The sequence below is a fragment of the Bubalus bubalis genome, chromosome 21 (genome assembly GCF_019923935.1).
Source record: "Bubalus bubalis isolate 160015118507 breed Murrah chromosome 21, NDDB_SH_1, whole genome shotgun sequence".
Lineage (NCBI taxonomy): Eukaryota > Metazoa > Chordata > Mammalia > Artiodactyla > Bovidae > Bubalus > Bubalus bubalis.
The window spans coordinates 59,185,519-59,208,801 of record NC_059177.1 but is presented as its reverse complement, the minus strand read 5'-3'; the positions used below and the strand labels follow the sequence as shown (position 1 = coordinate 59,208,801).

Here is a 23,283-nt window from a genome sequence, read left to right as displayed (position 1 = left end):
GCGGGGCCCTGGCTTCTCGGAACTCCGCTCCGCGGGAGAGGAGGCCGGCGCTTGCCGGGTAAGAGGCACCGGAGCCGGGAGCGAGAGCTCGAGGCCCTGAGCGCCGAGCCTCGGCTGCCGGCCCGGGCAGGTGAGTGGCCTCCGCAGCCTCCCGGCTCGCGCGCCAGAAACGCGCGCGGCCTGGCCCGGACCCACGGTCTCTCCGTACGTCTGTTTCTGCTCCCTGCCTGTAGCTTACGACTCATCAACGCGTAAAACGCAATCGCAGCGAAACCTCCAGCCTGTCTTGCCGCCTCAGAGCCCAGCAGGGGCTTCTCAAAGACAACGAGGCACCGGGGACCATCCCCGGTGTCCGGCAAGGCCGCCCCATGGAGTTCAAAATCGGGGACGGAGCGCGGGAGGCCCCGGACTCGCAGGCCGGCCGCCAGGCGGTGAACGCCGGAGCCGAGCGGAAGCTTATCGCCGGCCGCGATCCCAGCGTCGGTTCGAGGGGAGACGGTCGTTCCGAGCTTTCAGGAGAGCAGGTAATCGCCTTTTTCCCCCCAAAGCGCGGTTCAAATGATCTCCGGGGCTGGGTGGGTCTGCAGTTTCATAACCGCGAGCTCGGCTGCAAGCTCCTCCGGGGCAGCCTGAAGCCCCTCCGGGGCAGCGTCCCGGCCGCCGCAGGGATGGAGTGACCTGCCCGGTGGGTCGCTGCTCGAGCCGCAGCCCTGCGCTGCCCGCCGGGCCGGCGCAGCTCGAAGCCCGAACGGGGGGATTTAATTACTCCGCTCGGCGGCTCAGAAAATCGCCGCGAAGAGGAGCTTAGCAGCACAGTTAAGCAATGCTCGAGCGGGGGGCCTCCGGAGAGCCGCACCAGCCCCGCTTCCCGCAATCCCGGCCTAGAAGAAAAAAGGGAAAGAGGGACCCTGCCCCGTCTCCCGGGAACGTGGGGTCGCCTTCCCAGAGAAGGCAGGCGGGCAGGCGGCCTGCTCGGCCGCGGCCTCCACGGTAACTGAGCCCCTGCGTTGGACCCGGGACTGCTGCCTTCTCCCGCAGGAACGAACCCGCGGGGAGAGGAAAGCAGGGAGCCAGGCAGCTCGGCCCCCAGCTGGCCAGTAATGGGGGGTCCCTCGTGAGTGTGTCCGCTGGACAGACCGATGGATGCTAACCAGGGGCCTCCCCGACTGAGCAGTCAGACCATGGGATCCCTGCTGAGGGAACAAACCTCCAGGGAGGCTGAAGGCAGCTCCCAGCTCCTAGGATGGGCTGGGCTGGGGTGGGGATCCGGGGCTGCAGAGAGCGGATTTATGTCAACTTAGGGCCTTGGACTTTGGGGGTTTCCAGACACCCACTTTGGAGGCACATGTTCCTTTTTTTTCTTCTTTTTTTCTTTCTCTCTCTGTCTCTCTTTTTTTTTTTTTGGTTCACTCGCAAGGATTGTTGCGAATGCGGGTCGCTGCCCTTTGGTCTCACTGAAGCTGTCCCTTTCCTTACATGGGAACAAGATTTTACCAAGGACTGGGGAAGGGCAGCCGCGAAAACAGTTTTCTAACAACCTTTTCCAAATGACTGGAGACTCTCCGGTGGAGCGTGGCTCAGCGGTGTTTGGGTGCTTTCGCAGGGAGCTGGGAGTGCAGACATCTGGAGCCTCAGCCCCGCGCCCAGCTGCCCAGGGGTCCTCCATCCTGGGAAAGCCTCCTCCCCGCCCTTTGTTTCAACTTCGCTCCCCTCGGGGACTGTAAGTTCGCCCTCTCTTTGTAACCTCTTCTCACCTTTGCCCGTGGGCATCTAATTGGCCAGCAGTGCAGGGCGCTCAAAGAAATCCATTTGCTTAGCGGCTGCCTTCCACAGAGATATTTCATTTGCCACCCAGCAGCCCCCCAGCTCCACTCCTGCAGTGTGACTTGAGGGGTCCTGAGGAGGAGTAGGGGACTGCTCTGGCCAGAGGGGTTCAGAAGTCTCTAAGGCAAGGCCTGAGATCGGGCCTCAGCCATCCTCCAGAGGGGCACCCCCGTGCGGAGCCCCTGCTCTTTGAGGCTCACTCCCAGCCCCCTAAACTCCGACTCTCCCTCTCCTCCTGCCTCCCTGCTGCTTCTCTCACTCCCTGCATGTTCTGGGCCTTTTTGAATCGTAAACACCAGAGCCCAACGTTCTACGTGTGTCTGCACCCTGGGCCCAGGCTCCCGGGAGATCTTGGGAAGTTCTACCCGCCACCTCCAAGCCTGACAGTGTGGGGCCCTGCTGAGACCTGCAGACAGTCGAGCGCGGTGCCCCCTCCTCCGCGAACAGCCACGGTTTGCTCGGAGGCCTGGCAGCCCTGCAGCCCGGCGATAGGACAACGGGTAAATCCGTTTCGTTAGATGCAATTTGTCTGCAATTTGTCAACCCGGCTGGGAAACGCGCCCCAGACGCCCGGGCCGCCGCTGGCCCTTCCTGCTTCTTGGATCCTGCCTACTCATGAACGAATCCCAGCGCGAAGAGCCTGCATAGACCAGAGCTCACGGCCAGATGTCCCCGACCCCTGGAGACCTGGCTTTTTCCAAAACAACGAATTTCCTTCCGTGTTTTCCGGGAAAGGAGTGGCTGCAGCATCCGGGGGCCCTGAATGCCAGACCTTTCCCCTCGCGCTTGGGGCAACCTGGAGTTCAAGCCTGACCTCTGCGGAACGATTCTAAATGCCTGGGTGTAGACAAACCCAGACCCCCGCCGTCTATGCCTCCCGCCTCCCCGGAGGCAGATCCCCGAGCCGGCGGCGGCCCCATTCTTATTGAAATTCCACTAAAAGGATTCCGACTCCGGCATGGGGCAGGGGGGAGACTTCCAGACCCCAGGTTCTCCCCACCCGCACCCCAGCCACACAAGATAAAGGGCCGCGGGGCGCGGCGCGCGGGGGCGCACGCAAGAGCGCGCCGGGTTAAGCCGCGCAAAGCCGGCGCACGGGGCCAGCCGGCAGGTGCAGCCCGCGATCGGCTGCCCGGCTCGGGCGCATCGCCGCCGCGGCCTGGAGGTGGGGGGCGGCCAACACAAAGGACCCGGCCCCGGGGCTGGGGCGGGAGGGTGTGCTCTGCGTCTCCCGGAGCAACCGGGAACCCGGGGCCTACGGCTCCGTCCGAGAAATGGGAAGGCTCCCGCCCGAGTCGGGCCTGCTGGCCACAACTCCCCAAACGCGCTCTCCGGTTTTGGCCCCTATGACCTGGGGTTCCAGGCGCTCGGATTCTTAAAGCGAGCCCCGAAGGTCACATGTTGGGGGCACCCGGCCAGGCGGACCGCTCGACTAGGATGCCAGGTGGGCCGAGCCTGGGGGCTGGCAGGGCCCTGGCCAGGCGAAGGGTCGACTTACCAAGCGAGATGCGGTGGGCGGCGCCCCCGGGCGGCCGGGGCCGGGGCGGAGCAGGGCGACCAAGGAGCCGCGCGGGCAGGCCGCGTTACCAGCGGGGCCCGGGCGGCGCGGAGAGCGGCCTCATGGTGTGCGGCGGGCGGCTTTTGTTTGCGGGGTGGATGACGGGGCGACGGCAGCCAGGAGGAGACGTGAGCGGTGAGCCCGGGCGGCGCTGGCCCTCCCTGCCCCCCCGCCGCCGCCGCGGTCTGCTTTTATTTCGACATCACTTTGGTGGGGGGGGCGGGTGGAGGCGGGAGCGCCCCGGGGCGGGGGGGAGGGCAGGAGTGTGCCCGGGGCTCGCGCCCAGCCTCCCTGGTCCAGCCACTGGCGGCTGGTGGGCGGTGGGCACTCAGGGCGCCTCTCTCTACTTGCCTCCACTCCAGCCCACTCCCGCCCTGGCAGGGGCGCACACGCTGGGATGCACTCAAAAAGGCCAGCGGTCTGTCTTCGGAGACTCTCCCCCCGGGACCTCCAGAGACGTGGTCACACGCGCTCACACACGCACGCACACAGATGCCTGCTCCTCCTTCTCCAATCCACCTCCAGTCACACGGCCGCACGTACATCCGTGCACACGCATTAGCACACTCGGCGTGGATGGACATCCTCAGGCAGGAGGTCTGGGTCACACCTACGTGCACACACGCAAATGTAGCTTGACACCCATCTGGCATTCACACGACTGCCTCACTCCCAGGCTGATGAGCCTGGGTGTAAACAAAGCCCTCAGCCTGGCCCACCTATAGCCCACCCCAACTCCAGAGCAGCCAGGGGATTTCAGAAGTGGAGTTTGAGGCACAGCCTGGCCTTTCCCAGGAGAGCCCTGGAGTGAGCAAGCCGTGGGGGCAGAGAGCTGTTCTTGGAAGGCTGAGTGGAGGAGCGGGGAGTCTTCACCCCAAGAAACTCCTGAGATTGGGAGCTAGGAAGGCCAGTTCTTGAACTTCCAAAGTTCCTACCAGGAGATTCAGCACGGTGGCTGGAGTCCCATCCCAGCTGCCCAGGGAGAGTGAAAGTGCCCTTTGGGACCTTTGGCCCAAAGACAAAGTACTTTGCCTCCAAAAGACTGGGAAGTGCTTGCCCAGGTGCCCGGAGAGGAGGTGCGTCCCAGCTGCCAGGCCAGCGGGCGTCCGCTGCGTGGGGGGCTTTCTTGGAAGCTGGAGGTGACTATGCTGCCTGTGCGAGTCCTCTGGGCTGAGTGCCCGTGTGTGTCTGTGGCCATTTGTGAGCACACTGGAAGGGAAGTCTGCAAAGCTGAGGCTATTAATCTGTCTGCTTCCTCTTGTGGGTCCTGGATGCTTTGTGTACTTGGTCTCTGCTCTGTGGGTCCCTGCGAGTTTGTGTGTTGTGTGTGGCTGTTTCAGAGTGCGACCCCGCGGGTGCACTCGGGAGGGAGTAGCTCTGGAATTGGACATGTGCCCCTGTGTATCTGTGAGGCCAGTGTGACCGTGGACCTTGCGATAGGAAGTGGGTATTTCCAAGTGCCTGTCTACACGCTGCTGCACATCCCTGAGGACACACACAGGGGTGGGGCGGTAGCAGTGGTGTCTCTGGGTCCCCTGTGTCTATGAACTGGGCTGTGGGCATCCGTGTGCTCGGATCTATCTGCGAGCCGCGTGCGACTCTTCCCAGTGTTACTCTGTGTCTGCGGGCTGCGGAGGAGTGTGTCTCTGGGTGACACTGTGTGCGTCTTCCCAGATTGCCTGCCAGCGCACCTTCCCTGACCGGCAGGGCAGGCCGCCAGCGGAACCAGGGTGCCATTTGCGAGGGCACTTGCTGTCTGTCTGTGGGAGGGGGAGATGAGCTGATAAGGCTTATCTGCCAAAGCCAGCGCCATGCTGAATAACTGCTCTAATGAGGTGGCCTCCTTGGGGGGGATGGGGTGGGGGGCACAGGAGTGCACCCCCACAAACCCAGCAGGCGCTGTGTCTACAGGGCCTTTCCTAGTCTGCCCTGCTCCCTGGGAGGGGGAGCTCCCCATCTTCACCCCAATTACCATCTCCCTTCCCTGCGCGGCTGGAGCCTCCCTGGGGTGGATGGAGAGACATGGAGAATCTGTGCTAGAAAGGTCCAGAGAGACAGGTAAAGGGGACAAAGCAGGGAGACCCCAGGACAGACTGTTAACAGCAACAGCAATAGAGGGCCTGGTGGTGGGTTGGGGGACCCTCAGGGATAGGACCAAAAAGTAGCAGAAAGAAAAGAAAAAAGCGGCAGAAAGGCTTGGAGAGATGGGAAGGGAAGCAGTGAAAGTGTTAACCAGAGAAAGAGACGCGGTCAGAGAGATGAGAGAGATAGAGAGGAGGGCACCCCAGGGGCTCCTAGACCTCGGTGGGGAGGGCCAGCGGAGAAAGGGCCCCTCGGGGAAAGAGGCGGGAGAGGGACGTGAAAGACAGACTGGGCGGGGTGGCAGAAGGAGACGGACCGCCAGCCGCGCCCCCCTCCCCGCACGTCGGAGCATCCTCGAGTGCCCAGGCCCGCCGGCCGGGAGGGCGTGAGCGTGGAGCTCGCGGGCGGGAGGGCGGGGCCCCAAGGCGCGGGCAGGGGGGTCCGCGCGGGGCTGCGCCGCTGTCCGGGGGTAATTTTTCATCTCGGCCGGCTAATCTTTGTTCCCGGCGAAGATAATGAATAGCCAATCGTTATCTGCCCGGCTCCCGGAGGCTGCCCGAGAATGGGGCTGTACAGGGTTAGGGAATTGTTTCCAAAGTGCCGCGGAATAAATGGTGTTCCTTATCTCTGCCTTCCAGATTATCGGAGCCCTTTCAGAGCGCGCACAACAAATGCGCCCGCCATCGAATGCATCATTTACCACCACAGATCCGCGCATTGATGGGCAGGCAGATAGCCGTCCGCGAGGGGCATTCGGGCGCCCGGTGCGCGGGCCGCCGGCCGGCCTGCCTGCCGAAGGCACCCAAGTGTGTGTCCCCGGGTGTGCCCGGCGTGTGTAGATGAGCGCGGGGCGGTGTGCTAGTGGGTGGGCACCGAACGAGCAGGGGTGTTGGCGTACCTGCGGGCACGTCGAACAAGTAAGAGATGAGGAAGCGCGGGGGCGGGGGGTGGGGTATGCTCAGGCCGAGTGAGGGGGTGGTCCAGGTGAGGCTGCCTGAGGACGGGGTGCTGCGTGAGCGTGCGGGCATGCGTGTCCCCCAGAGTGACCAGACACGTGCGAGAAGGAGCGATCATGCCAGCCTGCGGGTGCAGACGTGGTTGGGGGGTGATCCACGTGTCTGCCCTCCGCAAGGCCGTCTAGGAGTGCACACGGGAGGAGGTGTCGCCTGCCACCAGGCCAGGCGGTGTGTATCCGGGCGTGGGTGTGCCACAGGTCCTGGGGTCCGCATGCTCCTAGGCGCGTGCCACCACGCGTGACTCTGTGCACAGGTCTGCACGAGGGTGGGTGCGGCCTTATGTATCTGCTGTGTGTCCTGGGGAGGGGGCAGGGGCCCTTCCCTGGGCCTGCCTGTGCTGGCCGCCCCCCAAACCCGCACACACCAGCCTGCCCCCCTCCAGCCAGAGCGGGTGTGTGCTAGGTACCAAACGAGGAGTTCAGAAACACCCAGGTGTCCCCGCCCGCCTCGGGGCGCGCCTGCCCGGGGCCCCAGAGCCCCCTCGCTCAGGACCTGCGGCGAGAGAGACCGGAGCCCCGCCGCCAGAGGTCCCCGCGCCGCTAGCTACCCGCGCCGCCCACAAAGGCCGTGCTTTCCAGGCGTGCGCGCGCACCGACATGGACACACACACACACACACACACACGCACACGCGATGGTCCCCATGGCGACGCAGATAGTGCCGCAGCCATTTTCCCTGTCTCCCAGGAGCCTATTATACGCCGGGATTAGCTCGTCGCCAGGCAGGTCAAACCCAAAGTCACCCCACCTGCGGCGCCGCCCCTCCCCCGCCCCCCCCCCCCGGCCGGGCCCGCGACCCCCGGCGCGCGGGCGCGGCGCGCCCCCTGGCGGCCCCGCGCGGGAGCGGCTGGCCGGGGTCTCTGTCCGCCACCAACGCATCCCCAGGCCCGCCGGGCCTCGGGACATACCCCACAAGTGTCTGTCGAAAGGATGGATGGATCGGCAGGAAATTACAGACGGGGCCGCCTGTCAACGCCACGCAGCCTAGTTGGCAGCAAGATGACCTCTCAGAAGGACCCTTGAGAACCTACCTAACAGGCCTCACTGACCCTCAGACCCTGTGTCCCCGTCTCCTGCCAGGGCCGCAGGAGCCGTCTCCCCGCGCTTTGGGGCCGAACATCCCCATCCCGGGCTCTCTGCCCGCCCTGCCTGCCCCTCTGTTCTCCGTCTGTACTGAGTGTTTCTCTTGCAGTGATTCTGCTGGCTCCAGCGGGTGGAGGGCTGGCTTGTTCCCCGCAGCAGCTCAGCCCTGGAATCCTTGGGGGTCCAGGGAATGCGGGCAGGTGGGCCGGCCCCAGCATCTCCGCTCCACTGTTACACCCTGCCCACCACCCACGCGTGGTGCACCCTGGTCCCCGGGGTGCTCGGCTCCACTGACCTGCGGCAGCCTTCAAGTCTGGGGGTGGGGGCTTGAGGACCCCCGGCGTGTGCTTGCGAGGGCAGGGACGGGAGCCTGGCCTCTCCCCGCGCCTGGGCCCCAGGAGCCTTCGCTCATAATACAAGATAATTGCCCTGCCTTGTCAGCAGGCCGCGATGATGAATTGCTGTGAGCGGGCCGACAGGAGGCCACGGCCCCAGTGGGCTTCCAGGTGGAGCTCGGCCTGCCCATCTCCCTCGGCGGGGGCTACTCAGCAGTGCCTGTTCCTCCTGGAGCACCTCAGGCTCTGGGGCCGGAGCCCCCAGCACGCACAGCCCCTTCCGGCTAGATGGCCTTTGGCAAGCTGCTTTCCTACTCTGAGCCTCAGGTCAGGCCCTGGCATTGTTACGAGAATTCCTCCCGAGCATGTATTTAAACAGCAAGTCGGGTGCAACAACCCACTACTACCGATATTTGGAAGTGGAAGAGTTTGCGTGAAGAGATTCATTTCCAGCTTCGCTTCCAGACCTGGCTGTCCCAGCCCCACATTCAGCGTGGTGGAGGTGGTCTCACCAGCCCCAGGCTCCACTGCAGGTCCCTGGGTCGGGGATGTGTCCTTCATAGAAATAAAGGGGGCTGTGGCCACGCTGCTTTTGCGTTCCTTCTCTGCACGCTTTGGTGGTATTTCCAGCGTCTTTTTCCCTCGGTTCTGTAAACTACGTAAGTGTTTGTCCGTTTATAGATCCAGCGGCCGCTTTAAAGTGCTCGGCAACAGCGTTCCTCACCCTGGGTGCACAGTGTCAAACAAAATGGCCATGGCACCCGTCTAGGGGTTGCCTCGGCGTGCAAACAGACTGACAGCGATGAACACACTGTCGCAAACTGTGAGAGGAACCGTGAGGGGGAAGCACCACACGTTTACAAATACCGAGCTGAGGCTTTTTGGCAGAGACATACTCTGGGCCAGGGCCTGTGCTGAGAGGTTGGGGGTGGGTGTGGAATAAGATCAGGTATGGTCACTCTGTGGTGGAGGGACAGGCACATCAGCAGATTCCACTCGTCCCAGTCTAGGGGAATTGGAATCCCCAGTGCTTACGTGAGGAAAGGCACTTGCCCCAGTCTGGGAGCATTATATATAAAGAGTGTCTGCAAATCAATAAGAAAGAAAAAAGTACAACTAAAAACTGTGCGAAGGTATAAAAAGAAAATTCAAAGAAAATGAAAAAGAAAGTGATCTTAATGCTTGATCTCAGTCAGAGAAAAGAAAATTTAAAATATGTGAGAGATTCGGGATGAGAGAAGTGTTCTAAAATTAGATTGGGGTGATGGCTGTAACTCCATTAACTTCCTAAAACTCACTGAAACATACAACTAAGTTAGCTTTATGTGTCATAAATCATAGCAGGATAAAGATGCTTAAAAATAAGCTAAAAACCAGTTTGAGATACCACTTGATACCTAGCGGTGTTAGCAAGTATCTAAACACACGATTGCATATGAGTTCCTCAGCGGGTGGGGAGACGAGCTGGCAGGAGTGTCCACTGATGCACCATCAGGGTGGCATGGGAAATGTGACACTATCGAATTTACAAATGCATTTATGCTTGGAGCCAAGAGTTCCATTTATAGGACTTTTCTGAGAGATACGCTCCCAGACTTGTGCAATCTGTAAGGGAATCCACAGCAGCCTTGTACATTACGGCACGATTGGAAACTCAAGATGCTCTCCTGGAAGAGACTCTTAAAAGTACTGTCACACAGCCAAACAGTGGACTGTTATGCTGAGAAAGAAAGGAGGGAGGGAGGAAAGAAAGGAAGCAGAAACAAGAAAGCAGCGGCTCTCTATATGGATATCAAGTGCTCCCAAGGGAGAGTTAGTAGCACACAGCAGGAGCCTAAGTGTGCTGTGGTTACAGACGGGGACAAGGCGACACGATCCGTACAGATTTGCTCACATATTTACAGAATTTCTCTGGATGGAAAACGAAAGAACCGGCTAACAGTGGTTGCACCTATGAAAGGATATACGTTTGGGTGGCTGGGGGTAGGCAGAACAGAAGGACCTTACTGTGGAAGCTTTGATCACTGTTTAAAATTACACAGATGATAGATGGAGATTGAGATCCAGATGGATATACACATATCCTATACAAAAAAGTAAAGGTTAAAAGCCAAAATATTTTGATTAGAAGATAAAGATAGAGAGGAGCAGAAGTCTGCCAAGAAGAGAAGTTGGAGGAAACTCCATCACTGGCTGCAGCACAGGGCAAGAAGGATTCTCTGGCCCTCTTGGCTGAAAGGCGAGTCGGTCCAGGTAGTCTGCAGAGTCCTTGGCTGTATCTAGTGAAGTTGGAGACAGGAGTGCATGTGACTCCGCATTTCCTCGTCGAGGCATTTCAGAAACCCTCACGCATGAGCAGAAGAGATGTAGGCAAGGATATTCATGGCGCACTATTTGTAAAAAAAAAAAAAAGAGAGAGAGAGAGAGAAATTAAAAAGAAACTTTGGACATGAGCTAGAGGCCCATCTCCAGGGAGCTGGATCAGCCAAGAGTGGCAGCACCCTTGGGTGGATGCCGTGCAGTGGTGATCTTGTGTGGCCGGCCCAGAGCTTGGTCAGAGGGAAAACGGGCAGAATTTTTAAACACAAAACAGAACCGTATATTGTTTGTGAAAATAAAGACATGAAGCAGAAGTATAGAGACAGAAATGGGATTAAATCTTCTGGAAGATATCATAATAAGATCTGGAAGAGAGCAAGCCAGGCCATGTTCTTGGATGGGAAAACTCAATACCATAAAAATGTCAATTCTCCCATATTTTTGGCACAAATTTAACAAAATTCAGACTGGAATACCAACAGTGTGATTAAAAAAACAAAAAAAACTGGATAAAACAACCTCAAAGTTTATGTGGCAGAATAACCAAGGAAAACTGGAAAAAGAGTAACGTGGGGTTTTCGCCTTCCCGGAAATAAGAACACAGTATAGAGTCACTGTAATCAAATCAACGTGGCTCTGGCAGAGGAACAGACAATGGAAAACAACAGAGAATCCAAAAATAGATTCCCACGCACACGAGGACATAATATACGACAAAGGTGGGTGTTCGGCTCGGTGGGAAGAGGGCAGGTTGTGAAAGAACTGGTGTTGGCACGAGCGAACGTCCATCTGGAAGAAAAGAAAACTGGACCCCGCTCAGATGCAGCCAAACACATTCCAGATGGATTAAAAATGTAAACGCGAAAAATAAATCTTGAAAAAAAAAATCTCGGAGGCGACACAGGAAACCTGGATGGAGGAAATGCCAAGGCCAGAGGCTGGGTGGCCTCAGGGGCACCTGGACAGGCAGGCAGCCACCGCGGGGCTGGGGGCCGGGTGTGTCCGGGGCCTCCCCGAGGCCGGGTCGCATCCACGGACCCCTGCAGGAACGTTTGCCTCAGCGCTTCGCCTCCTGTGCCGTTGCATTCCTCATTTTCTTTAAATCGATGGGTGTCTTAATACAGGAAGTTGTTACTAAGAGATAATTTTATATTACTGACAAGATAATGGGTTCAGTGGGCTAGTATTTTATGACGCACGTGGCAATAATTGTATTGACCATCAAGATGGAAGACTTTGGCGGGTAGGCTCAGTTGGCATTTGGGAAGTCTCTCTGTGGGCAGAGGGGACTGGAGGGGGCTCGGAGCAGTGGTCCCCCAGAGGACAGCGAGGCGTGAGCCAAGGTCACGGGGAACATCCGCCCCGCCTCCTCGCGCACCTGGTTATTCCAAACTCTGACGTTTACCAGCGTCAACACAGCTCCAGCCCTGGTCCAAGCTGCTGACATCTCTCCTGGATTCCTGCAGGGTGGAAGGCCTCCAGCTGCCCCACTGTCCCCTCAGACTGCCACGGCAGAGAGAGCCTGGGAGAATGTGAGCCTGCTCCTCCTCGCCCCGAGGGGCCCATGCCATCTGATCTCGCCCCTGTTGACCCTTTGACCTCATGCGTTTGCTTGCTTACATCCAGCCTGCAGGGATTCCTGGCTGTTCTTCAAGCGGACCTGGCACACGGCGACCCCAGGACATTTGCACCTGCTGTTGCCTTTGCTCAGAGAGCCACATGGCTTCGTCACACCCTCTAGGCCTCAGCCCGAGAGCCTTCCTGGACCACCTCCTGGTGACGACCAGGCCAGCTGTGGGTAATAGCCAGAGGGCAGATGGGTGCTGCAGGCTCTCTGGAGAGAGGGAGATAGAGACTGAGAGACAGAGGCAGGGGAGTGAGAAATGGCCGTGCAGGCAGGACTCTGCCCCAGGAGCTCTAACCGTGGTGCAGCCAGCTTTCAGTTCCCATGCCCAGGCAAGGCTGCAGGAGAACACAGCTGCTACTTCTTATAGTCGGGCCTTCCAACCCCGGCGAAGCAAGAGGACATGACCATAGCCGGGGGCACAAAGTGCAGCACGTCTCCAGGCTTGGGAGCAAGAACACTGGGAAGCGTGAGGCAGGATCGCCGTGTTCTCCATGCCACCAGAACAACACAACTCCCAGGTGTGTGTCCAAGACAGAGAAAAATGCTTCCACACACAGGCTTGTACATGTGTGGTCATGATGGCCCCAGAGTGGAGACAGGGCCATCAGCTGATGAACGGCTAAACGGTGGTCCAGCACACAGCGGAATATTACTTGGCCGTAAAAAAGAATGAAGCCCTGATACACACTAAAACATGGAGAAGGTAGTGTTAAGTGGTTTTCAGTATATTGACAGAGTTGTGCAGCCGTTACCACAATGTAAGTTTAGAAAATTTGCATCACCTCCAAACCCTTTATCCATCAGCAGTCCCTCTCCTCTCTCTGTCCCCAGTGGCCCGTACCACCAATAATGTGCTTTCTGTCTCTGCTGTGGATGTTTGAGGTGCACGGACCCACGCACTCCACTCTGTTGTCTTCTTCCACTTAGCATGATGTCAAGGTCCATCAGTGTCGTAGATGCTTGAAACTTCTCGCTGAGTTTCCCAGGTGGCTTCTCCTTGCCCACCCCCCATTCCATGGCCATGTCTGTCTGCGGTGGGCGTTGGGGGTTTTCATCTGCTCAGTGGTAGCCGATTCCTGACGGTGCTGATTTCAGACATTAAAGATTGCTTTCAGACAATGTCACGTAGTCTGTTTGTTTGTTTTTGTGAGTTTGTTTTTGCCAGGCTTGGAGTTTTTTCTGGCAGTGCAACCCCATCAAAAATGTATTTGGTTTTCTCCTCCCTTTCAGTTCAGTTCAGTTGCTCAGTCGTGTCCAACTCTTTGCGACCCCATGGACTGCAGCACGCCAGGCCTCCCTGTCCATCACCAACTCCCAGAGCTTGCTCAAACTCGTGTCCAGCAAGTCGGTGATGCCATCCAACCATCTCATCCTCTGTCATCCCCTTCTCCTGCCTTCAATCTCCTCCCTTTATTGCATTATAAAAACAGACTCTGAAATATTTCAGGTACACAGAAGCACCTGAAGAATGTAAAAGATACCTATATAACCAACAGCTGGCTGAAGCATTAAAACATCACCAGTATAGTTGAATCACGGGAATTCACTACATTCTATAACTTCATTTGTAACTTGGAGGTAGCAAGGGGTTTTCCAAGCATCACACAGAAAGCAGAAAATACAAAGAAAAAGGATTGAGCTTCCCTGCTGGTCCAGTGGTTAAGGATCTTCCTGCCCGAGCAGAGGACACGGGTTCGATCCCTGGTCTGCAAAGACCCACACGCCACAGGGCAGCTAGGCCCTTGCACCACCACGACTGAGCCCACATGCTGCAAGTACTGAAGTCTGCGTGCCCGGAGCCTGTGCTCTGAAGCCACCACACTGAGAAGCCCGCCCACGGCGACAGTGGCCCCTGCTCCCCGAAACTGCAGAAAGCCCGTGTGCAGCGATGAAGACCCAGTGTAACCAAAAAATTTTAATTAATTAAAAAGAAATTAAAAAATGGAAACATTGGACTACATAAAAAGTGCCAACTTCTGTATAGTTAAAGGTGTATAAACAAACTTAAAAGGTCAACAACAGACTGAGAGAAAACTAGTATTTGCAATGCATATAATAAAGTACTAGTCATATCTGTAATATGCAAAGTGCTCCTAAAAATCAATAAGGGAAAGGCAAGTAACAGAGAAATAGGCCATTTGCCAAGAAGAAACATCAGGGTCAATAAACATATGAAAAGAAAGCATGCCCTCCTTTGCAACCAAATAAACGAAAATGAAAAAGAACAGCGAGATGGCACTGGGCGTTCAGCAGACTGGCCACGCGCACGGAGACTCACACAGGCAGCAGGAGTGATAGCACCCTTGACTTCGAGCCTGAACCCGCAGGAACGGGAATCCTGCTCTCCACTGCTGATGGAGTATAGATTGGTAAAGCCTGTATCACGACCAATTAGCTGGAAGCCACTAAGTGTAAAGTGTACATACGCTGGGTAACAGGTCACATGCTCTAAGTAACAGATGACACAGAAATACCACTAACAGCATAGGAGAAGATAAACGCACCCACCTCATTTGCAAAGAAAAGAATCTTGAAAACAGCTTTAACATTCATAAATATGCACTGGTTCAATACATTTTGATATAAACATGGACATGAGTCTCAGCAAGCTCCAGGAGATGGTGAAGGACAGGGAAGCCTGGCATGCTGCAGTCCATGGGGTCGCAGAGTCGGACACAACTGAGCAACTGGGCAACGACAACAAATATTATTTGGCTTGCTATGCAGCTTTTTCAATGGATGAGTTTAGATATGCATGTGCAGCTAGGGAATGCCGTCCACAATTTATTTCTTGGGAAATAAATAACTTGGGAAAACCAAGTTATAGAGCAACAGGTATAATCCCACTAGGTTATTCTAAAACCCTATATGATAATTGTGTGTGCGCTCCCCAAGGTTCTCTGTGAGAGACATAGCTTGAATTACAATAAAAAAACATATCTCTTTTGTAACACAAAAACCGGTAAGAACTTTGAAAACCCTAACACAGAATGTGTACTACGTGACCTAAAGCTCTGAGGTTTAGAGCTATGATCCCTTTGGGTTATTTTTGAGTATGGAGCAAGGTAAGAGCTGGAATTCTTTTTTTTCTATAAAGACATTTAATTGTTCAGCCACCATGTTTAAAAAACAGTGTTTTCCTCCATCGAATTACTTTGGTGCCTCTGTAAAAAATCAACTGACCAGGGGAGGGATAAATCGGGAGATTGGGGTTGACATATACACACCACTATATACAGTCGATAACGAAAAACAGCCTACTATGTAGCACAGGGAGGGCTACTGAATACTCTCTGATGGCCTACATGGGAAAAGAACCCAAAAAGAGCGGACGTGTGTGTGTGCATGTCACTGACTCCCTTCGAGGGCACCTGAAGCTAAAGCAACATTGCAAGTCGATTACACTCCAATAAAAATTTGTTTAAAGATACTCAGTGGACCGTACGCATGTGGGGTCTATTTCTGGACTCTTCTTTTGCATTGACCCACAGGCTTTTCCTAATACCAACAGCACACTGGCTTCATCGCTGTAGAGGCATTACAAGTCTCGAGAGGAGGCTGCGCGCATCTTCCGGCCCTACTCTTTGTTTTTTTCAAGATTATTTTGGCTCTCCTAGGTCCCCTGCCTTTCCACATAAAATTTAAAATCCAGTTGTCAGTTTTTCTTTTAATCAAGTGCATAAGATTTTGACTTGGCGTGTACCGAACGTGTCGGGCAGTCTGAGGATAACTGACGTCTGGACGCTGCAGGACTTGTAGTTCATGACTGCGCTACGTGTCTCCACTTTGTTAATTCACCTCCCACCTCCGTATGTAAGGTTTTGTAGATTTGCTTTCTTTTGGTTTATTATTTGCCCGAGTGGACAGGGAGAAGCTGGGCTGCAATGCAGTCACCATGAGGCTCTGCCAGCCCTCGGGGAGCCCTGGTGGCGGGGTGGCCTCTGTCCAAGAGGGAGCGGGGTGGGGGCCATGCCTCTAGACTCCTACACTAGGTAGGTATTGGGGGCCAGCCACCCCCAAGATGGGGCCTGACCTTGGGAGACACAGGCTCCCCTGAGCTGATGGATGCGGCTGGGAAACCAATGGCAGGACTCCCGGCAGGCAGGCGGGGCATGAGTGCAGACTCCAAGGCCCATCACCGTGTCCACTGGGCCTGCTGACTCTGCCGAGAACCTCTCCAGGAAGTGGGGGCACCCCAGCGGGGGCGGGTTCGCCTGCCAGTCCCTGGAGCGTCGACGCCCCAGGAGCTCGGGCAGACGGCCGCGTCTCCAGGCTGGTGGCCTTCTCTCTGCTCCTCCGCCACCAGCAGACACCCGCTGCACCCTCCTCTGAAGGATGCTCAGCAGCACCCATAGGGTCTGCCTGTGGGCTGATGTGTGCCAGTCTCCCTCCAGCGCGCCTTTGGGGCCGATCTTGCCATGAACACCAAGAAGGGCTCCTGGCAGGTGACAGCGGCTCCTCGGAGAGCCACACCTCCTGGGGCTGCCACGTGGGCTCGACGGCTCTGCTTTCTGGCCGGAGGATGGCGGGGCCCTGGCAGCGTCCCTGAGGATGGCCGGGAGCGGGTCCCGGGCAGCGCCGTCAGCGTGCTTCACTCTCAGACTTCCTCCAGCCTCTGCGGGGGGCCTGGCAGTGCCAGCCGACACGTGTGGCACGGCGGGCTGGGTTGCAAAATATATCCGGCACGGCAGTTGGTGAAGGAGTTATGCAATCGCCGCCAACTTACGGAAACCACCTCGCAGCGCTCCTGGGAGGAGAGGAGCCCGGTGGTGCCACCCCGGCCACAGGCTCAGGGTCCGGACCGGCCCAGACTGTGCGTGGCAGGACCCGTGACAGATCTTCCCTGAAGTGGGAGCGTGTGACCCACAAGACCCCTCGACGCTGGCATCTCCTCCCCGAGAGAGTCTAGGGTCCCTCTGTCCTTCTCCACAAGCTCCAAGAGACGGACCCCCAAGACTCCCATCTCAGACCCCCAGAGAGGAGGTCTGGCCTTAGGGAGGCTGGAGGGGACAGCTGGAATGGGGAGGGGGCTGGGGACACCCCCCACCCCGCGCTGAAGGAGCTGAAGTGGGCTAGGCCTGGAGGAGGTTCCAGCTCGGGGGGAGCAGTGGCATTCAGGGGCACAGGTGGTAAAGCTGGGCCTGCAGGGCGTCACAGGGAGGCCAATCTCAGCCCCCGTCAATGCACGTCCCATCAGAGCCCTCCACCAGCCGACCACCTTAAACCCCCAGACTGACACCTCACACCGAGGCTCAGCACCTTCGAGAGGCGCTTAAACTGAGTCCAGGTGGGAACACACCCCTGGACACATTCTCCCGTGCCCTTTCCCTCTTCTTAGAAAGGCCGGCTGTGACCGAAGCCCTGAGTTAAATTGTGATTTGTGCGAAACTTCAATTTATGCACGCTCACTAGAGTAAGTAAATGTTACTATACTTTGCATATTATTCTGCACCTGACTTTTTTCACTCAACGTTTTGAAAGCAAAAAGGTGCGAGTCCTCCGACTTTGATTTTCTCCTTCAGGATTGTTTTGGCTCGTCTTCGTCCCCTGCAATTCCATATGAAACGTAGAATTAGGTTTTCGATTTTTATGGAGACGCCATCTGCAATCCTGACATGGATTGTGTTGAATCTGCAGATCAGTTTAGAGAGTACCGTCAGCTAAACAAAACTCTGCTGCGCTCACTCAATGGTGCCCGACTCTTTGTGACCCCATGGCCCGCAGCCTGCCAGGCTCCTCTGCTCATGGAATTCTCCAGGCAGGAGCTCTGGAGTGGCTCATGCCCTCCTCCAGGAGATCTTCCCAACCCAGGAATCAAACCCAGCTCTCCTGCATTGCAGGCAGATTCGTCACCAGCTGAGCCACCAGGAAAGCAACGTTAAGTCTCCGACCCGTGAATATGGAGTGTCTTCCCATTGATTTGGACTTCAGTTTCTTTCATCAATCTATCATAGTTTTCAGAGTATACACCACGCACTTGTTAAATGTGTTGCTGAGTCTTTTATTCTTTTTGGTGCTGTTGCTGATTGGACTGTTCGCTTGATTTCATTTTCAGATTATCCTTTCTAAGTGTTTAGAAGTACAACTGATTTTTGTGTATTAATCTTGTATCCTGCAAATTTGCAGAATTTGTTTATTAGAGCTGATAGCCTTTGCGTGGTTTCCTTAGGATTTCTATATGCAACATCTTTTCATCTTTGAGTAGAGATAATTTCTATTTCTTCCTTTCCGATGGGGATGCACATCTTTTCGTTCAGTTGTCCAGCTGCCCTGGATAGACCCTCAAGAACAACGCTGAATCGAAGCAGCCAGGGTGAACATTCTTGTCTCGTGCCTGTAGTTGAAGGGAAAGCATCCAGAGTTTCACTATTAAGTATAATGTTAGTGATGTGGTTTAAAAGATGCCCTTTATCAGCTTGAGGAAGTTCCCTTCCATTCCAGCTTTTTTACTGCCTTTTTTTTTTTTTTTTTTTTTTACCACAGAAGGGTGTTGCGTTTCATTAAACTCTTTCTGCATCTACTAAGATGGCCACGTGTACTTTGCTCTTCACTCTATTGATACGGCGCATTCCACTGATTGACTTTCACATGTTAAGCCAAATTCGCGCAAATCCAGCTTGGTTGTGTGTATAACTCTTTTACATATGTTGCTGGATTCGGTCTGCTGCCGTTTCGCTTAGGATTTCTGCATCCATGTTCGTATGAGATACAGGTCTGTAGTTTTCTCTTCACGTGATGTCTTTGTCCACTTTTGGCATCAGGGTGACGGCTGGCCTCACAGAATGAGTTGGGGAGTGATCCGTTCTCTTCTATTTTTGGAAGATTTTGTGAGGAATTGGTGTTAATACTAATTATTCTTTAAATGTTTGGTAGAAATCACCAATGAAACCATCTGGCCCTGGGCTGCCTCTCTTTGTGGGTGATTTTTAGAGAATTATTATATTTCAATCTCTTCACATATTACAAAGGCCCAGTCAAATTGTCTATTCATTCTTGAGTCAGTTTCGATATTCTGTGTCTTTCTAGGAATTGGTTCATTTCATCTGAGTTATCTAGTTTATTATCATTCTGTTGCTTACAGGGTGCCTTTATAATCCTTTTTATTTCTGTAAGGTCAGTAGTAATGTGTCTTTCCTTCCTGATTCTAGTCATTTGAATTTTTTCTCACTTTGTCTCAATCGAGCTGAAAGTTTACCAGGTTTCTTGAATATTTTTTTTAAAGAACCAGCTTTTGGCTTTGCTGTCTGACTCTATGGCTTTTCTAATTCTGTGTTTTCTGTGTGTATCCTGTCCTTTTGTTCCTCTGCTCTTCCTTTACTGCTGTCGTCTGCATTAAGTGAAGGTAGTATTTGACTTCGGAGAAGGCAATGGCACCCCACTCCAGTACTCTTGCCTGGAAAATCCCATGGACGGAGGACCCTGGTGGGCTGCAGTCCATGGGGTCGCTAGGAGTCGGACACGACTGAGCGAATTCACTTTCACTTTTCACTTTCATGCATTGGAGAAGGAAATGGCAACCCACTCCAGCGTTCTTGCCTGGAGAATCCCAGGGACAGAGGAGCCTGGTGGGCTGCCGTCTACGGGGTCGCACAGAGTCAGACACGACTGAAGCGACTTAGCAGCAGCAGCCTTAGCCTTAGCCTTAACCTTTGAATTTCTTTAATGGTTTTCACTACATCGTTTTGAGGTATTTGCTTAGTAGCTGCTCTAAGGCTTATCAACAGCTTCATATTTATACTAATTTAGTTTGTGACATATAGAAACACTACTCTTATATAATGCTCCCGTCTCTTCCTTTTTACAATATTATATTAAACTCGTTGCTGTTGTTCAGATGCTAAGTCGTGTCCCATGGACCGCAGCACGCCAGGCTTCCACATTCATGTCCATCGAGTCGGTGATGCCATCCAGCCATCTCATCTTCTGCCTCCCTCTTCTCCTTTTGCCTTCAATCTTTCCCAGCACCAGAGTCTTTTCTATTAAACACGCTACATCTGTAAATGCTGTAAACCCCACAGCATGTGATGATGGCTATTATTTCTGTGATTTCGTGTCTGCTTGGCCTGCCGTCCATGCCCCATCATGGAGGTCCTTCCACAGAGGAGCCAGGCTCGCGCGGGCAGCCGCCAGACTGGGCCTAGGCACCCATCAGTGAGAAGTTCCCAGTAGGACAAGAGCGATGCTGGGAGAGATCGGCTGATTCACGCCGTGGAAAGACTGGCGCCCTGGGCTGGGGGGCGGGGTGGGCCCGGTTTCCAGGAAGGCCTCGGGCAGGACGCCAGGCAGGAAGGGGCTGGAAGTTTCTGGAAGGGCAGCCTGGACAGGCCGGGCCAGCAGCCTCGGGCCTCCCCACGCAGGGCAGCTGCCCTGCCTGTCAGAGCTGGGGAATCCGCGGCACTTCCTGGCACATGCAGGGGTGGGGGAGGAGGGCAGGAGGCTGCTCCTCAGCAGGCCTCGTGCGGGGGGTGCAAGGCCGACAGGAGGAGAGGGCGGGCGGGTGCGTGGGCAGTGCCGGGTGCACCTGGGCCCCCAACGCCCACAGCCACCCTGTCCTGGGAGCCGCACCTCTCGCCCGGCAGGATGTGGCGAGGGGGCCAGGGTCAGGGACCCTCGGGCAGAGAACCCACTGCTGTGTGGGCAGGAGCCTCGGGGCCCACAAAGCAGGTCCACACATCGGAGACCCGGCTGTCTCTGCCTGAGCCGGACACCCCCACGGCCAGCCTCCCATAGCAGGACATTGGAAGGGGACAGGGGATGCCCCGACCTACCGGGGGCCATGCCCACCTGAAGAGACATCCCTTAGCACGTAGTCATCTGCTTCTCTGCAGGTCCTGCGACTGAGAAAGAGCAAAGCAGACGTGGGGGCCACTGGCCATGTCCCCCACGTGCCCCCAACACGCGAGCCCACACATAAGCCAATTTCTTCCTCTGAACACCAAAGGGACGCCTCTCAGGGCTCGTCACAACAGCAGCACGATGGTCCAGCCTGCCCGCAGCCCAGTGTGACTCGGGCCTCTCGTCTCCTGGCCCGGGGCCCCGCACACCCGCCCAGGCACAGGGTCCGGCCTCCAGACGCCTGGGGCTCAGCCCCGTGTCCACTCGTCCATCTGGCCAGTGGTCAGTGAGGGCCTCCGGAGCCCCAGCCTGCTGTCGGATCAGGGTCTGACTCCTCCCCACACAGCAGTCAACCCAGGTGGTCCACATGAGCGAGATGAGGACCCAGGCGGGCAGCACTGTAGGAGGCTTTGAAACTGGGAGAACAGGGCCCAGGCTGTGGGGAGGGGAGGGCCCTCCATCCCCCTGCCGAGAGCTGCACGGAGAGGACCCATCGGGGACGGGGAGGCCTGGCTCCGCTGGTGTCTGAGCCCCTGGGAGCGAGGCTACCAGCGGACGTGCTCAGGGGCGCTGCTTTCTGCTGCCTGCGATCCAGGCGGGCAGATCAGATCCAGCAGATGCTGTTCCTGCTGTCCCACTTGGCGGCCTTCCCCCCACTTTCCCCCTGGCTTCACCTCCTGTGACGGCAACACTCTCCTCCCGGTGGAGAGGTGGCTGCCGCAGTTCCAGCCCTTTCATCAGGCAACTGGGCTGTCTGGTCAACTTTGGGTCATGTCTACCTCTGAACCCATTGCTGTGGGTTTGAGGAGCAGGAGGGGCCACTGCGGCCTGGGCAGGAGCTGAGGTCAGAGCGGAGGGGCGGAGAGGGAAGGCTTTCCCCAAACAAAGCTACTTTTGGGGAAGGTGAGCCAGCAGGATTTGCTGATGGATGGACTGGTGAGGGGGAGGGAGGGAGAGAGATTGGCACAGGCTGCTGAGAAACCCGGACCAGGCGGTCTTAGGAAGCTCTGGGCTCTGAGTCACCATGCGGGCTGTTTGCAGTCTCGGCACCTGCCTGGCTGCGGCGGCGGCCCCAGAAAAACTGCAGGTGGTGGCTGCCTGCTGGCGAGAGACCGGGTCCTGCTGCTTGCCCCCGGGACCACATGCTGGCCCGTGGGCTACTGCGAACCCAACTCACCCCCCATGCCACAGGCCAGTCGTCCAGGGGGCGAGGCCCGCAGCTGGGGGTCGAGCGGGGGGCGGGGGCAGCTCTCTCTGGAGAGAAGCAGGAGGGACGGAAAGCAGGGGCTGCTGTGCTTTTTCAGGAAGGAAACCTTCTGACTGCAACAGTCTGGGAGTCTCGGTCCGCCCGGCCAGGAAGCTCCCCTCCCCCGCCCTCGGCCGGGTCCGAGGCCAGCACTTCTGAGGCCGGAAGGGAAGAGGTGAATGCGCATCGGAGCAGCTGTGGAAGCCGCCGGCCCAGGTGCCCCATCTTACGTGCTGATGGCAACCTCCACGCCCCCGAACTGGAAACTGGCCTGCGAGGTGGGGAGGGGGCAGGGGCGGGGTGGGTGGGGGCAGCGCAGGGCGCCAGCTCCAGGACGTGGCCGGAATTCCTGCAGGACACTTTGTTCCCAGACAGCAGCCCCCGCTAGGGCCCTGAGGCCCAGGCGGCCGAGCTCCGCCCCAGGAAGCCCTCCACCGGCGGGGGGCTGGGCACTGCCCCTTGCTGCCCGCCCGCCCAGTACCAGGCACGCTCCCCCCACACACACCCAGGCGCCTCCACCACTTCTGGGCCCCCAGCCCTGGAGCCGCCTGGAGCCGCCTGGAGCCTGGGCCCCGTCCGGCCGGACAGGTGTGTAGCTGCGCTCGTGGGCCCCGCAAGGCCCCCGCTTCCTGCAGCCAGGCCCACCACCCGCAACAAAGTCCTCACAAAGTCCCCCACCCCGTCCCGGCCGTGACCGCCCCCCACGCCAACCTGCTGGGCACGGCACAAACCCGGCAGGCCTGCCTGTCTCCGGAGCGCTAGGCGCCATCAGAAAAACAACCTAACCTCTCTGCGGTCCTTCGGCATCCGCTGCGGCATGGACGGCCTCAGGTCCCATGAGGGGACAAACATTCGGCTTCAGGGACTGATTCAGAATTATGCAATCAGAAAAGTCTGCAGGAAAGTCCAGATTTCAGCACGAGTTTTGATGTTACTTGATTTGTGGGAATGTTTGTAAACAAAACACTCACGGAGCTTTGTTCCGGGCGCTGTCCTCCACACGTGGCCTGCACAGCGGCGCCCGCAGCCGCTGCTCCGCTCACCAGAGGCGGGCCCCGGGGCCTGGACAGGTGGACAGCTTGGCCAGAGGGGGACGGTTGCAGAACCGGGGTTCAACCCAGCGTCCCTCTCAGGGCCAGGCTCCTAACCCACTCTGCACGCCGGGTCCTGAGGACCAGCGCCCTCAGCTGACCACCCCTGCCACCCCTAAGGGTCCCCTCTCAAGAAGAAGTCGTTTTCCAGAACTGTGCAAGGGGGAGGCGTCTGTGTGTGTGTGTGTGTGTGTGTGAGAGTGTAAACTATGAGTGCATTGCACATGTGCGTGTGCATGTGAGTGCATTGTGTGTGCGTGTGTTTGGA

The 23,283-nt window shown here is 56.8% G+C and overlaps 2 protein-coding genes across 4 annotated transcripts in view; one reads left to right on the top strand and one right to left on the bottom strand.

Moving 5' to 3' along the window:
* GATA2 (GATA binding protein 2) overlaps nucleotides 1-3,341 on the bottom strand; it is a 12,563-nt gene extending 9,222 nt beyond the window's left edge. Inside the window, exon 1 of the mRNA XM_044933499.2 lies at nucleotides 3,323-3,341. The gene's annotated coding sequence lies outside the window, so the exon portion shown is untranslated. The remainder of the gene's footprint in view (nucleotides 1-3,322) is intronic.
* LOC102390977 overlaps nucleotides 1-23,283 on the top strand; it is a 24,163-nt gene extending 880 nt beyond the window's left edge. The window contains exons 2-3 of one of the 3 annotated variants that reach the window (XM_044933500.2): nucleotides 234-524; nucleotides 21,983-23,283. In XM_044933500.2, coding sequence (XP_044789435.2) covers nucleotides 234-524; nucleotides 21,983-22,312 — 621 coding nt within the window. In that variant the 3' untranslated portion in view covers nucleotides 22,313-23,283. Of the gene's footprint in view, nucleotides 1-233; nucleotides 6,089-21,982 lie in introns of those variants that run through there. The other 2 variants (XM_044933502.2, XM_044933501.2) reach the window with 2 other exon arrangements.